Source organism: Pleurodeles waltl, chromosome 3_1, assembly GCF_031143425.1.
Source record: "Pleurodeles waltl isolate 20211129_DDA chromosome 3_1, aPleWal1.hap1.20221129, whole genome shotgun sequence".
Taxonomy (NCBI): Eukaryota; Metazoa; Chordata; class Amphibia; order Caudata; family Salamandridae; genus Pleurodeles; species Pleurodeles waltl.
In genome coordinates, this window is record NC_090440.1 from 165286588 (window position 1) to 165302068 (window position 15481).

Consider the following 15481-nt stretch of genomic DNA (forward strand, 5'->3'; position numbering starts at 1 on the left):
AGGGGTGTCCTTTATCCCCGTTACTGTTGGCCATCGCCATAGAACCACTGGTGGCGAGACTCCTGGATAAGGCCCGAGAATGGGGATTATGCAGATGCGGACAATTTCACATCATCTCCCTTTACGCAGATGACCTCCTTATCTACCTTAAAAATGGTCCAGCAATGCTGCCCCAGGTGTTCCAACTGCTGGACGAGTTTGGTGCCTGTTCTGGTCTTTGATTAAGTAAAAGAAAGAACTGTGTCTTCCCGGTGATTCGTGGAATGGGTTGCCCGTCTTCTTGCCCTGAGGAGGTGACTTGGGCTCCACTTACCTTCCGCTATCTGGGCGTCCAGATTTTACATGAGCTGCAGGATCTTAGGGAGGGCAACTTGGGAAAAGCAATTCGGGCATTATGGTCCAACGTCGCCTTCTGCCGCTCCCTTTGCTTGCCTATTATGGCACGAGTATCTCTCATTAAGATGGTAATACTTCCCAGGCTGCTGTATTACTTTACTAACCTACCCATTACCCTGCTGGCCTCTTGGTTTCGTCCACTAGCCACGCTACTCAGGGAATTGCTTTGGGATGGCGGACGGCAGCAAGTGGCCTTGGCCACTCTACGCCTACCTCCGGACACTGGAGGGCTTGGAGTCCCCGACTTTCAGTTTTATTTTCTAGCAGCCCAGTTACAATGGCCTGCGCGGTGGCTCAGTGGGGTGGGGCTTATGGAACTGACAGTAGATGGTGGGGACCTCAGTGGTAATGGACTGGTGGCTGGGCTGCTTGTGCCTAAACTGCGAGGCCTTAGGCGGGGAATATTGCTGGCAACAGCCCTGGCCAACTGGCAGAGAATTCTCAGAAGAACAAACACAAAAGTACCCTATGCACCAGATATACCATTGGTGGGGATACCTCATGCAGACCCACTCTCCTGCTTCACAAAAAGACAGCTTGACTGCTGGACGGCTACAGACTTGCATACACTAGGCACGCTGTATAGCCAGGGAATGTTGACCCCCGTTTGAAGATCATGTGGACCCGACTGGATTGCCTTGCAGGCAGTTTCTGACATATGAGATGATGATGGTGGCTATTCGGGACCTCTGGAGAGAGGTAGAGGTTGAACCACCCACACACAAGGTCTTACAAACTATGCTGTCTATTCATGAGGGTTCACACTTGGTCTCCTGGCTCTATAAGGCGCTATTGGCAATGGTGCATAACCCGCTAGATGCTCGCCGGGCTAAGTGGAAGGTGGACTTAGATAGACCCCTCACCGACACAGATTGGAGCAGAATTCTGGCATATGCACCCTCAGTCTCCCAAAACACCGACGAAAAATATACAATACAACTACACTCATAAGACTTACTTCACCCCACATCGGTTGAGGCTCATATATGGGGGAAGTGAGATAGGTTGTCCACGGTGCCGCTTACCTGATGCGGGATGCAGTCATATAACATGGGGATGCCCACAGCTGCAAGAATTTTGGGAAGGGGTCATACAAAAAATTAACCATGTACTGAATAGACGACTAGAGACCACAATGTGTTTCCTGGGGTTATTTGCCAAGCCACGCCCAAATAAAATAGGTAACAGGTTTGCTGACCTGGCCCTGGTGCTGGGTAAGCGAAGAGTGTCAATGGCATGGAAACATGATAAGAGACCTAGCTTACAGGCCTGGACACTAGATGTAGCGAGGTGGGGTAGGGCGGAGGAGAGAGCCTTGAGAAGGGAGGAAAGCTAGGGGATGAGGTGCAGGCCGCTAGCCCCACTGTGGACGGCGGTTATTGATAGCTGGGAAAACACTGCTGCGGGAGTAGAGTCAGACTCTGGAAGTGATGCAGGGAGCGCTACAACAATTTAATAGGAATGGTATGTAGGACGGGCGCCCCTGGGACAACTTAAGGGCCTCAAACAGATTGACGCATGAACAAACTGCTGCCTGCCCTACATGCCCACTCACTTAAGGAACTGTCCTCACAGACCGATTCAAAGATACTGCATAAATGGTTTAACACATCCTTGACATCGTTAAACAGATTGTTTGCACATATACATGGACCACGGGCAAATTACCAGTTTCCTATATCATTGGTTTAGTCTTTAGGTTTTTTTATATCTCAACTAGTGAAGCTGGTTGGTAATCCTTAAATGGCATGTATATTTACCTATTGGAAAACTATGCACTGGCCATACACGACATGCTTACTTATATCTTCGGTCTCCCCTAACCATAGTCACTAAACAGTTTTACTGAACAATTGACTAATACCTATATCATAAACGAGGAGTGATATTCTTTAATGACAATGTAAACGCACCAAGTAATGCATGAGGTTCAACAAAACTGAAAGCTTAATCTGTGTTTACTTGTACAAATGCACTGCGTAAAGAACAATGTATTGTGTTATGCCTGCTTAAGTCGAAATGCCAATAAAATAAAAGTGTTAAAAGAAGAAAAAAAACTAATATGGAGATCTATGATAGGTAGGGCTTAGACAAAAGAGTCACAGTCCCAGACTTCATATACGTTTTCGGGAATTCCTCTACCCTTGCCTTAGGAAATGCATTATGGGATTGTTTTAAGATGTTCTTGATTTTGCACTTTTGTGTAACTGAGTGACAATAGACAAGTAACTAGGTTTCTGACTTGTAGGCATTAAAAGAGGAATATTTTCTTATCCTGTCTCTTTTGTCTGCATTTGATGATTTGCCATACATAGAAAATAAAACAAGTCATGTTTTTGTCTGTTGGAGAATGTATTTAACGTTGCCAGCAGCTTCGTAATAGTTATTGACTAGCTCTACATATATAATGTTTTATTCTGTGGTCAGCATTAAACTTTTCAAAGAATATGATGAGCTGCAGAAATATTATATAGTAATTGAAGAAAGGAAACGTATTTGAAGGTGTGTTGTGAATTAATATTAAGGCATAATATGTGATTTCTGTTTTTATTTGAAGGAACTTGAAACAGGGGTGGTTGATCTGCTCATTCCCTCCCCAAATGCGACAGCAGAAGTAGGATACAATAGAGATAGGTAAGTGAGTTCTTGATACTGATCAAGAAGTAGATTTCTTGAATAGTGTCTTAGGTAAAATAGGAATTAGTGCGTAATCTTTTGCATACCATTTCTTAGTAATTAATAATCAATCCAGATAACATTATCTCTGATCAGAACACCAGGAAGGATGGAAAGAACTAACACAGTTCTTTAAAGCAAGAGTGATATTTGCCCATTTTAATATTTGGGTTTGCCCATACCATACCAGATTGCTTAAAAAATAAGTAAACTCTCCTTTGCTCCCTTTGGAAATGAAAATAGATATTTGCAGCAATAGTACCAAGTGGTAGCTATCATTCTAGTATGTCAACCCAAAATCTGATTTCAGATGGATACTGTACCTGCAGATTCCTCACCTCTTAAATCTTCCTAGGTGCCAGACTGGAACTGGGGTCTAACAGCTCCCCTGCACTGGGAGGTCACGCCATCGCTACATTTTGCTCCACCCCAGACATATATCATGGAATCACATAAGGCACCTGGTGGTAGTACCTTTTTTCCCTGTCCTGGGATGCTGAGATGTGTAGTGTTTAGAATATGTCCCCTCTAAAGCTATCAGGATACAAATAAAGCCACTCCCATAGCTGTGCAAAGGCCGTAAAGCTGAAAGAAGCAAAACTGTTCATGGCTTAAATCAGGGTCAGTGGTGGGGCATATGGCGTACAACACCAGGCTCCACTCCGGTTCATCTTTGACCAGTAAGTCCTCCACTTAGGCCTCTTCCAAGAAGAAGTCATCCATGGGTTACACAAAATGAGTTTCTGCTAACTCTTTTCCTGCCTCTCTGTTTTTGGATAGGGAACCAAAAACAGTTGAGGCAGTGTGGAAGAAGGCCTTTTCTTCGGCACGCTTTGCTCTTAACTTAACTAATGAGCTAATACAATTTGTATTTTAGCCTAATATTTCCATGCTTTGTGGGAGATTGCCCAGATGATCATCTCTGTTTGTTCTAATTACCTCTGTGATCGTTTTGCTGAATTTGCACGTGTTGGGCAGAAAGCAGCCAATCAGATACTCCATTCCACTCTGATCTAGACATGGTTGACAGCTGCCTTGACTGTGGCATGGTTGACAGCTGCCTGGACTGTGGGTTTCTGTCGCCACTCCGCCGCTATGCCTAGATTCATGAAACCGTAATTTCCAGGTGATGCCCAAGCATCCCTAATGGACATACCCTTTGGTGCCTACCTCTTCAATATTAAGGCTTTATAGCACTTCAAAAAACAAAACAAAAGGTGAGTCTGGTCTCGATCTTTGGTTCTGGCTTCTCAGGAGCACCAGTTCCATCAATAATATTGCAAATTCCAGAGTTACTCCTGAGATATGCAGTTTCAAAGATATTGGTCCTCTCAGTCTGTTCAACCACTCAACACGTTTTTTAAACAGTAAAGATGGGGTGGTGATTCTAAGGTCCTCCTCTTCTCTGACTATAGGGGCATGAGTGTCCTACCCAGTGCTTAATTTGTGCGGGATTTTGTTTGTGCTCGTGCCTTCACTTAATTCTTCATGCTAGCACTTTTTTATGACAGTCCACGATAACTACTTTCAGTGGAGCACATTACTTTAGTAATTTAATATAGACAACATTTTTTAATAGTGGCACATCCAGGCCAATCGAACAGGCATTTGGCAGCACTGACATAGACAGTGGGTGGTGCATGCTGCAATGGCTTCCTTAGTGATACCTTGGGGCCTGGCACTTAAATTTTTTACAAAGTAAGCACTGGTCCCGCCACTTTGGTTGGCAGTCCATCACTATGACCACTGGCTCATGCAGGGGATACGCCTTTCCAGGATTACATCCATCCATCCTTCCCTCCTCCTCAGTTAACTTGCAAGATTATGCTCACATTCTGCAACAAGGGGTCTTTTTCTCTGTTGAACAAAGAAGCAGTAGCCAAGATAGGGCAAGGATACTATTCACAATAATTAATTGTTCTCAAGAAGGAAAGGGTACTCCATCCCTTTGTGGACCTTAACATCCTGAGCTCCTTATTCCACAAGTAAATGTTTGGAGTAGGCCTCGAGTGGATCTTTGTTTTTCATGAGAACAAGTAAAGCCTGCACTTATGTTGCCTGCAGCTTCTGCTGACCCATGTCTGGGAAATGCACTTGGTAAGAGGTGGGACTAATGTCTCCTGTTACCTCCCATTTCTCAGATCCCTGGTGTTCAGAGGAAGTTGTGTCAGGAGCAAGTACAAGTGCTTTCAATGTCATTGAATTTAATTAGCCTCGGAGAGTGTGGTACTTGGATCTTCTTCACATATCCCTGTTCCTCCTCTTACTCTCAGGGCAGACTTCCTCTCACAACAGGAAGGGCAGGTCCTGCACCTGCATCCCCAGAGCTTCCACCTTCATGCCTAGAGAATGAACGTGGAAATATGAGTTCAGTCTGGGCATTGGTCCAGGTTTGATACCTGGTGTGCTGGAGTGGATATTGACTCCCTCTAAACTTCTTGATCCGATGTGTTTCGTTTTCTCTTGCCTGACAAGGCTTTGCTGTCAGAACAGTTAAAGGTTATTTGTTGGGCCTTTCTTTGTTTATCTGATTAGGCATCACTGTTCAGATCTGTTGTCATGAGGTTTCTGGAGGGGATATCGGATTTGTTCTTCCCTTCTGCTTTTGTTATGCCTCAATGTTACCTTCATTTGGTGCTCGTGTTCTTGTTGTATTCTCCTTTCAAACCCATGCATAGTTCTTCAAGACTTCTGACTAGGAATAATGTGTTTCTTATCACCATCATGTTGTCGAGGCATGATAAGTTAGCTGCCGTCTTACCTGTTCAGCATCCATCCACTATGTGTTTTTAGCTGGGTATGCAATCTTAGGCATCTTTTCTGCCTGATATGATCACTCCCTTTCATATAGCCCGGAGCATTACTTTGCTGGGATTCTACCCACTCCTTCATATCATGATAGAGGTGAAACCGCTACTTTGTTTGGACCCTCAAGACCTTTGAGTTTCACGTAGATGGCCACCTTCTTCTTGCCTTCACTTATTTCAAGAAGGGCAATGTGATTCAGAAGTGAATGGATTCCAAATAAATCATCCAGTGTATCAATATCTCCCATGCCGTCGCCAAGAAGGAGCCTCTTGAGAAAAATCAGATTCCATTCCGCCAGAGCTAAAACTGCCTCTTCTGCGCTTTTCTGGGGAATGTTGGTGCTAGATATCTGCCATGCGGCGATGTAGTTGTCAGTGCATACCTTCAACAGGCATTATTGTCTGGACATAGCACAAATGGCCATTTTCCCCGATCGATGTTGCAGGGACTTCTTGGCTTGGCCGTTTCCCATGATCCACTGTCTGAGAGGCATTTGTATGGTCTTGATTCAAGAAGTGAGCAATCAGCAGATATAAGGATCCATAAGTATAACAAGTTACTTATCTTCAGTAACAACCTTTCTGGTGGATACATCATCTACATGCAGATCCCTGATAGTGCTCTCCTGCCTTCCTGTTCTGAGGAACTATCCTACTTTTTTTTTTTAATAAGGTCCCACTGTAGATTCATACACTGCACATTCTGTCATTCTTGTCACTGCCTCCAAGGACGTGGCAAAAAAGATGGGGAACTGACAATATTGTGCTATGGTGGATGGAACTTTGTGGCACATGAGAGCTTTTGCAATTTCTGGATTCAGTCTGACACCTAGGAGAATTCAACAGGTGCAGAATCTTCAGGCATAGTATCCACCAGAAAGATTGTTACTGAATGACAGCAACTTGTTCTTTAGGTTCCAGTCAATTTTATATGGATTTTTCCTTACACAATAGAAGTAAAACAAGTACACAATTCCATTGATCTCCCACAACTGTTTCCACCACAATCTCGAATCCCAAACCAGAACTGGGACCTTATCGTAATTGACATTGTTTTTGCATTTCCTATAAATGTGCATGGTTTTGTCCTTTATTGCCCCTCTGGTTGGTTGTTTTTCCTGCTTTAGGTGCTCTCTGAATACCTGATTCAGTCTCACTTTCCATTTAGTTAGTTAGTTGACCAAATCTTTCAGGGATGATCGCCAATAATCTGAGGTCTTTGGGGCATGCAGTTTATATAAAGGAAGTCTAATGCTTGTGGCACATTCTGCGTAGGGCAGTCCACTTAAATTATCGTGGTCCCATTTCCAAGGATAATGCTAGCAAACTTACCAGTGGAAAATAGATGCAAACAAGATGCTTCCATGTACACATCAAAGAATATTATTCTTTCCCAAAAAATGTTCACCACCTGCTTCCCAAGCAAGAGTAGCTCCAAAATAAATGTAATACTTTTGGAATACAAGGGATAGTGCTTCACTCACAGGAGCCAGCAACACATTTGCAATACAGTGTCAATGATGACTTCTGGAAAAGGTACCAATTTTCAAAGTTACTTTGTTTTTTGGGTCCATCCGAAAAATACATACAACACCATACACACCTCCCCACTGGCTATCCAAAAGCGATGTGACCTTTCAGTCTTATATTTTTGTGATGTGGAAAATGTGGTGTAGCTTTTCAAACATGAGCTCTTCAAACATATGCTTTACTTCATCGTTAGCCTCTTTACTAATAATGTCTTCTTCCCTAGATCCTCTTTCCATGATATATAAGTTACCTATTTCATGTTGGTCAGCTTTTGCTTTATTAACTTGTACATACAAGATGTGTATCTAAGTCTTTGCTCTGTAATAATCTTGTGACATTTCATTTTGATTGAAGCTGAATTTTTTTCACTTGCCTACCTCATCACTCACCGTGTTTAGAATGGAATGGGATTGCTGTCAAACACATTCAGAATGCTGAAAGCCATGTGGAACCTATTAAGAGATTGTGATAAGTAATTAGTTGTGCATGATTTTAAATACAAGAGCTTTGTTCAAGCTGCTTACATCATGCCAAGCTTCCTACGTCAGGTCAAAGTTCATAACCCTCTGATGAGTTAGTCTTGACTGAAAATGACATGAAATGTTTTCAGAAAAGCACACAGTGTTTATATATATATATATATATATATATATATATATATATATATATATATATATATATATATATATATATATATATTTTTATATATATTTATATATTTTCTATGGCATGTGTAGCTGCAGATACACATGCTATGCATATCGATTCCGACATCTGGTGTTGGGCTCTGAGTGTTACAAGTTGTTTTTCTTCAGAGAAGTCTTTTAGAGTCACAGGATCGAGTGACGACTCCTCTCGGTTCCATTGCGCATGATCATTGACTCCACTGTTAGATTGTTTTCTTTCCGTTGTCGGGTCCGGACGGGTTTCCTCTCGCTCCGAGATTTTAATTCAGAAAACCTTCCCTTTTGTCGGTTTTGTCTCGATCGTGTTCTCCATCTAGCATCGAATCGGTAGTATATTCGGAAAATCACTTTGTTCGCCCTCCGGGGCGCGTGCACCCATCTCTGGCCTATTCGGGCCGACCGCATGGAGAGTCTGATGGATCGGACTCCATTCCGAGTCTGCCCTCGGTGCCACACCAAGTACCCGTACACAGACCAGCATTTGGTTTGCATCCTGTGCCTTTCCCCAGACCATCGGGAGGAAAACTGTGAGGCCTGTCGATCGTTTCGATCAAAAAAGACTCTTAGAGACAGAAAAGCAAGAAGGCTGGAAATGGCATCGAAGAGCAATGAACATGTCAACGTCACTGAAGAGGAACAGGCGCAAACAGCAGTCTCTGTCCGAGACACAGACTCCGAGCAGGAATCTGAAGACGACAGACCCATCACAGTTGGCCAGCATGTGAGTACATCTTAAGGCCTTGGGTACACCACTGCCAGAAGGCCATGGTTCGGCCCGAAAAAAGACTGTCGGTGACCGACTTCCGGGTTCGGCACCGAAAAAGGCAACACCTCCGACTACTTCGGAGTCGACTAAAATTATAAAGGGCTCCATTTCGGACTCCAGCAAGAAACAGCAAGTTTCGGAGTTGAAAATTAGAAAGGCAGTTTCGGAGCCGAGACCTTCCACAACATTTTCGATACCGAAAAAGCAACAAACTTCGGAACTGAAAAATACATCTTATACAGAGGAGCAAGGACTTTCCAAAAAATTACGAGAAAGCCATAAAACCTCTGAGGAAGGGTCGGACATTGAGCCCACTCCATAAGTTATGGATGAGAGACAATCTAGGATACACATCCATAAAGAGACGGGGAGAATTATTACAGCTCCTCCTCTAAAGACAAAGAGAAAGCTAGCATTCCAAGAAGAACTGGACACTGCACAGCCCCCAGCTAAGGTGCAAAAGCAAAAAAGAGAAGCCAGTTCCTCTTCAGTCTTCTCCTCCTCATTCTCTACACCTATCTACCTCTTCTCACACCAGCCCTCCACCAATGCCTTCTCCAACACATTCTTTCTATTCGCAAGAAGACATTGTAGATCCATGGGACCTTTATGATCCTGATCCTATCCCAGATAACGACCCAGATACCTACCCATCCAGACCATCTCAACCTGAAGATACAACAGCCAGGGCTGCAGCTTACCTTGGGGTGACAATGCACACTGAACCATTGGAAGAAGATTTTTTGTTCAACACATTATCCTCAACACATTCTAGGTACCACTGCCTCCCAATGTTACCAGGCATGGTAAAACATGCAGACCAAATCTTTAATGAGCCTGTGAAATCCAGAATAATCACAACTAGAATAGAAAAGAAATATAAGCCTCACCCTCTGACCCAGATTATATTACCCATCAGGTGCCTCCTGATTCAGTAGTGGTTAGTGCTGCACGAAAGAGGGCAAATAGCCAGTCTTCAGGAGATACACCCCCTCCTGATAAAGAGAGCAGGAAATTCGACGCTGCAGGGAAAAGAGTTGCATCCCAAGTGGCAAATCAATGCAGAATAGCTCATTCTCAGGCACTACTAGCCCATTGGGATGGAATGCAGGATATCATACGGCATCTCCCAAAAGAACACCAGAAGGGGGCACAACATGTAGTACAGGAAGGGCCAGCCATCAGTAACAATCAGATAAGGTCTGCCCTTGATGCGGCTGATACAGCTGCAAGGAGCGTGAACACAGCCATTACCATCAGAAGACATGCATGGCTGCGCTCCTCTGGTTTTAAACCAGAAATCCAACAGGCTGTGTTAAACTTGCCTTTTGATAAAAAACACCTCTTTGGCCCAGAAGTGGACACTACAATAGAGAAATTGTGAAAAGACTCTGATTCAGCAAAGGCAATGGGTGCCCTGTATACAGGGAGTGCAGAATTATTAGGCAAGTTGTATTTTTGAGGATTAATTGTATTATTGAACAACAACCATGTTCTCAATGAACCCAAAAAACTCATTAATATCAAAGCTGAATATTTTTGGAAGTAGTTTTTAGTTTGTTTTTAGTTTTAGCTATGTTAGGGGGATATCTGTGTGTGCAGGTGACTATTACTGTGCATAATTATTAGGCAACTTAACAAAAAACAAATATATACCCATTTCAATTATTTATTATTACAAGTGAAACCAATATAACATCTCAACATTCACAAATATACATTTCTGACATTCAAAAACAAAACAAAAACAAATCAGTGACCAATATAGCCACCTTTCTTTGCAAGGACACTCAAAAGCCTGCCATCCATGGATTCTGTCAGTGTTTTGATCTGTTCACCATCAACATTGCGTGCAGCAGCAACCACAGCCTCCCAGACACTGTTCAGAGAGGTGTACTGTTTTCCCTCCTTGTAAATCTCACATTTGATGATGGACCACAGGTTCTCAATGGGGTTCAGATCAGGTGAACAAGGAGGCCATGTCATTAGATTTCCTTCTTTTATACCCTTTCTTGCCAGCCACGCTGTGGAGTACTTGGACGCGTGTGATGGAGCATTGTCCTGCATGATAATCATGTTTTTCTTGAAGGATGCAGACATCTTCCTGTACCACTGCTTGAAGAAGGTGTCTTCCAGGAACTGGCAGTAGGACTGGGAGTTGAGCTTGACTCCATCCTCAACCCGAAAAGGCCCCACAAGCTCATCTTTGATGATACCAGCCCAAACCAGTACTCCACCTCCACCTTGCTGGCGTCTGAGTCGGACTGGAGCTCTCTGCCCTTTACCAATCCAGCCACGGGCCCATCCATCTGGCCCATCAAGACTCACTATCATTTCATCAGTCCATAAAACCTTAGAAAAATCAGTCTTGAGATATTTCTTGGCCCAGTCTTGACGTTTCAGCTTGTGTGTCTTGTTCAGTGGTGGTCGTCTTTCAGCCTTTCTTACCTTGGCCATGTCTCTGAGTATTGCACACCTTGTGCTTTTGGGCACTCCAGTGATGTTGCAGCTCTGAAATATGGCCAAACTGGTGGCAAGTGGCATTGTGGCAGCTGCACGCTTGACTTTTCTCAGTTTATGGGCAGTTATTTTGCGCCTTGGTTTTTCCACACGCTTCTTGCGACCCTGTTGACTATTTTGAATGAAACGCTTGATTGTTCGATGATCACGCTTCAGAAGCTTTGCAATTTTAAGAGTGCTGCATCCCTCTGCAAGATATCTCACTATTTTTGATTTTTCTGAGCCTGTCAAGTCCTTCTTTTGACCCATTTTGCCAAAGGAAAGGAAGTTGCCTAATAATTATGCACACCTGATATAGGGTGTTGATGTCATTAGACCACACCCCTTCTCATTACAGAGATGCACATCACCTAATATGCTTAATTGGTAGTAGGCTTTTGAGCCTATACAGCTTGGAGTAAGACAACATGCATAAAGAGGATGATGTGGTCAAAATACTAATTTGCCTAATAATTCTGCACTCCCTGTACTACACCATATAGGGGGTCTTTTCGTAAGCCTCAGTTTTGAGGAGGTTTTAGAGCACAATCCACGAGGCTTCTACCTCACAAACAAAACAACCATATCAAACCCAATACCAGCGAGGTGGGTTTAGAGGAACATACAAAGGCCAATAGTCTAGAAATAGAGGCAAATTCCACACCTCCAAACAACCAGCAACTCAACCAAAGCAGTGACTTCCTTCCATCCCTTCCACTCCACACATCTCCTGTGGGTGGAAGACTACAGCAGTTCCACTCACATTGTCAAAATATTAAGACAGACAACTGGGTATTATCAATTATCCGCAATGGCTATTGCCTAGAATTGATAAACACTCCTCCAAATATTCCACCAAGATATCACAAATTATCCCCAGAACATACTGTTCTGTTACAACAAGAGGTTCAACCTCTACTACTCAAACAGGCAATAGAATTAGTTCCACAATCTCAACAGGGAACAGGAGTATACTCACTATACTTTCTAATTCTCAAAAAAGATGGCACCCTCAGACCAATATTAGACCTCAGGCCCCTCAATTTTTACATCCTATCAGAACATTTTCACATGGTAACTCTGCAAGATGTTATCCCACTGCTACAAAAACAAGATTTTCTGATAGCCCTAGACCTCAAAGATGTGTATTTCCACATACCCATCCATCCAGCTCACAGAAAACACCCTCAGGTTTGTCATACAAGGAAAACGCTACCAGTTCAAAGTGTTACCTTTCGGCATAACAACAGCTCCAGGGGTGTTCACAAAGTGCTTTGCAGTAGTAGCAGTATACTTAAGAAGACAATACATCCATGTCTTTCCATATCTAAACGATTGGCTAATAAAATCAAACAATCGTACACAATGCCAAAAACGTTCACGTTACGTGATAGAAACTGTGCACACACTAGGATTTTCTATAAACTACCAAAAGTCACACCTTCAACCAGCACAAGTACAACCATATTTGGGTGCTATCCTAAATACTCAACTAGCTGTAACGTATCAAAATACACGAAGGATACAAGCTTTTCAAAATCTCATTACACTTATACAACCAAATCAAAAATACACTGTAAGGTTTGTCATGAAGATCTTAGGAATGATGGCATCTTGCATCGCAATAGTCCCCATGCATGATTAAACATGAGGCCCTTACAACAGTGCCTTGCACAACAATGGTCACAGGCACACGGTCAACTTCAAGATCTAGTGTTGATAGACCGCCAAACACATATGTCCCTTCAATGGTGGAATCACAGCAGTTTAATAAAGGGGCGGTCGTTTCAAGACCCTGTGCCTCAGACCATAATCACAACAGATGCATCAATGATTGGTTGGGGAGCTCCCCTAAACAATCACAATATTCAAGGGCAATGGGATGTCAAACAAAAACAGCTACACATAAACCTCTTAGAGTTATTAGCTGTGTTCCTTGCCCAAAAAGCATTTCAACCTCTTCTCAAACAGAAGATTGTTCTTATAAAGACAGACAACATGACAACCATGTATTATCTCAACAAATAGGGAGGGACACATTCATCTCAACTGTCCCGTCTGGCCCAGACAATTTGGAAATGGGCAATTCACAATCAAATTCACCTAATAGCACAGTACATCCAAGGGATAGACAATCAGTTGGCAGGTGTCCTCAGCAGATATCGCCAACAAACACACGAATGGGAGATTCACCCCCGAATACTTCAAAAATATTTTCAAAAGTGGGGAACACCAGACATGGATCTATTCGCAACAAGCGAAAACACAAAATGCCAAAACATCGCATCCAGACACCCACATCCCCTGTCCAGGGACAATGCTTTATGGATCAATTTGTCAGAGATATTTGCTTACGCTTTTCCCCCTCTCCTACTCCTTTAATTTCTAGTCAACAAGTTGCGTCAAACGTCACTCAACATGATACTCATAGCATCAACATAGGCACGTCAGCATTGATACACAACACTACTAGACCTATCTTTAGTACCTCACTCCAAACTCCCAAACAAACCAGATTTGTTAACACAAACCAAAGCTCAAATCAGGCATCCAAACCCCAATGCTCTCAATCTAGCGATTTGGCTCCTGAGGTCATAGAATTTGGATACTTAAAACTCCTATCAGAATGTATAGAAGTCATTAAACAAGCCCAAAAACCCACTACTAGACAGTGCTACGCAAACAAGTGGAAAAGATTTGTCTACTACTGTCAATCTAAAACCATAGACCCACTTACAGCATCAATACAAGATATTTTATGTTACTTACTTCATTTACAAAAGTCAAATTTGGCTTTTTCTTCCAAAAAAATACACCTTACTGCAATATCTGCATACTTACAAACTATTCAACATAGTTCTTTATTCAGAGTTCCTGTTATTAAAGCCTTTATGGAAGGGTTAAAACGCATCATTCCACCAAGAACACCACCAGTTCCATCATGGAATTTAAATATAGTACTTAAAAGACTTATGGGACCACCTTTTGAGCCCATGCACTCTTGCCAAATTCAATTTCTAACATGGAAAGTTGCCTTCCTTGTGGCTGTTACTTCTTTAAGAAGAGTTAGTGAAATACAAGCTTTCACTCTAGAAGAACCTTTTTCCAAGTACACAAACATAAGGTTGTACTAAGAACAAATCCAAACTTTCTACCAAAAGTAGTATCACCTTTTCACATTAAACAGTGGAATTGCCAGTCTTCTTTCCACAGCCAGATTCTGTGGCAGAAAGAGCTCTTCATACCCCAGATCTCAAAAGAGCTCTTATGTATTACATAGACAGAACTGAACGGTTTAAGAAAACAAAACAACTTTTTGTAGCTTTCCAACAACCACATACAGGCAATCTTGTATCAAAACAAGGTTTAGCAAGATGGATTGTTAGATGTATACAAACATGTTATATCAAAGCAAAAAGACAACTTTTTGTCACTCCTAAAGCACATTCTACAAGAAAGAAAGGTGCAACAATGGCTTTTTTAGGAAACATACCAATGGCTAATATATGTAAAGCAGCTACATGGTCAACCCCTTATACATTTACTAAACACTACTGTGTTGATGTTTTCTCACAACAAGCCAATGTAGGACAAGCTGTCCTAAGAACATTATTCCAAAACAACTTCAACTCCTACAGGCTAGCCACTGCTGTTTTGGGAGGACTAACTGCTTTGTAGTCTATGCATAGCATGTATATCTGCAGCTACACATGCCATTGAACGGAAAATGTCACATACCCAGTGTACATCTGTTCGTGGCATGTTGTGCTGCAGATTCACATGCACCCTCCCTCCTTCCCAGAAGCCTGTAGTTGTTTAAGTTAAATATATATATATATATAATAATTTAATGAGCCATCATTATGCTTCCTTGATGTTCACATCTCTCAGAGGCTATTTCAGTTTCCCTGCTCCTACAGCATGTATATTGTTTGTACGCCTGTTAAAACACTAAGGTGGTCATTACAACCTCGGCGGTCTTTTTACAAGACCGCCGAGGGACCGCCGTGCGGAAGACCGCCAGTGGTGGCGGTTTGCCGCTCGTCCTATTATGACCGTTGGCAGCTCTCTGTCCTTTTACGGAGGGAGAGCCGCCAACAGCCATACTGGCGGGAGGCGGG

General features: G+C 42.7%; 1 protein-coding gene across 12 annotated transcripts in view; it reads left to right on the forward strand.

Annotated features, from left to right (window-relative positions):
* HERC1 (HECT and RLD domain containing E3 ubiquitin protein ligase family member 1) overlaps positions 1–15481 on the forward strand; it is a 1155039-nt gene that overhangs the window by 1097382 nt on the left and 42176 nt on the right. For all 12 annotated transcript variants that reach the window (XM_069222059.1, XM_069222062.1, XM_069222061.1 and 9 more), the window contains exon 74: positions 2954–3030. In XM_069222059.1, coding sequence (XP_069078160.1) covers positions 2954–3030 — 77 coding nt within the window. The remainder of the gene's footprint in view (positions 1–2953; positions 3031–15481) is intronic.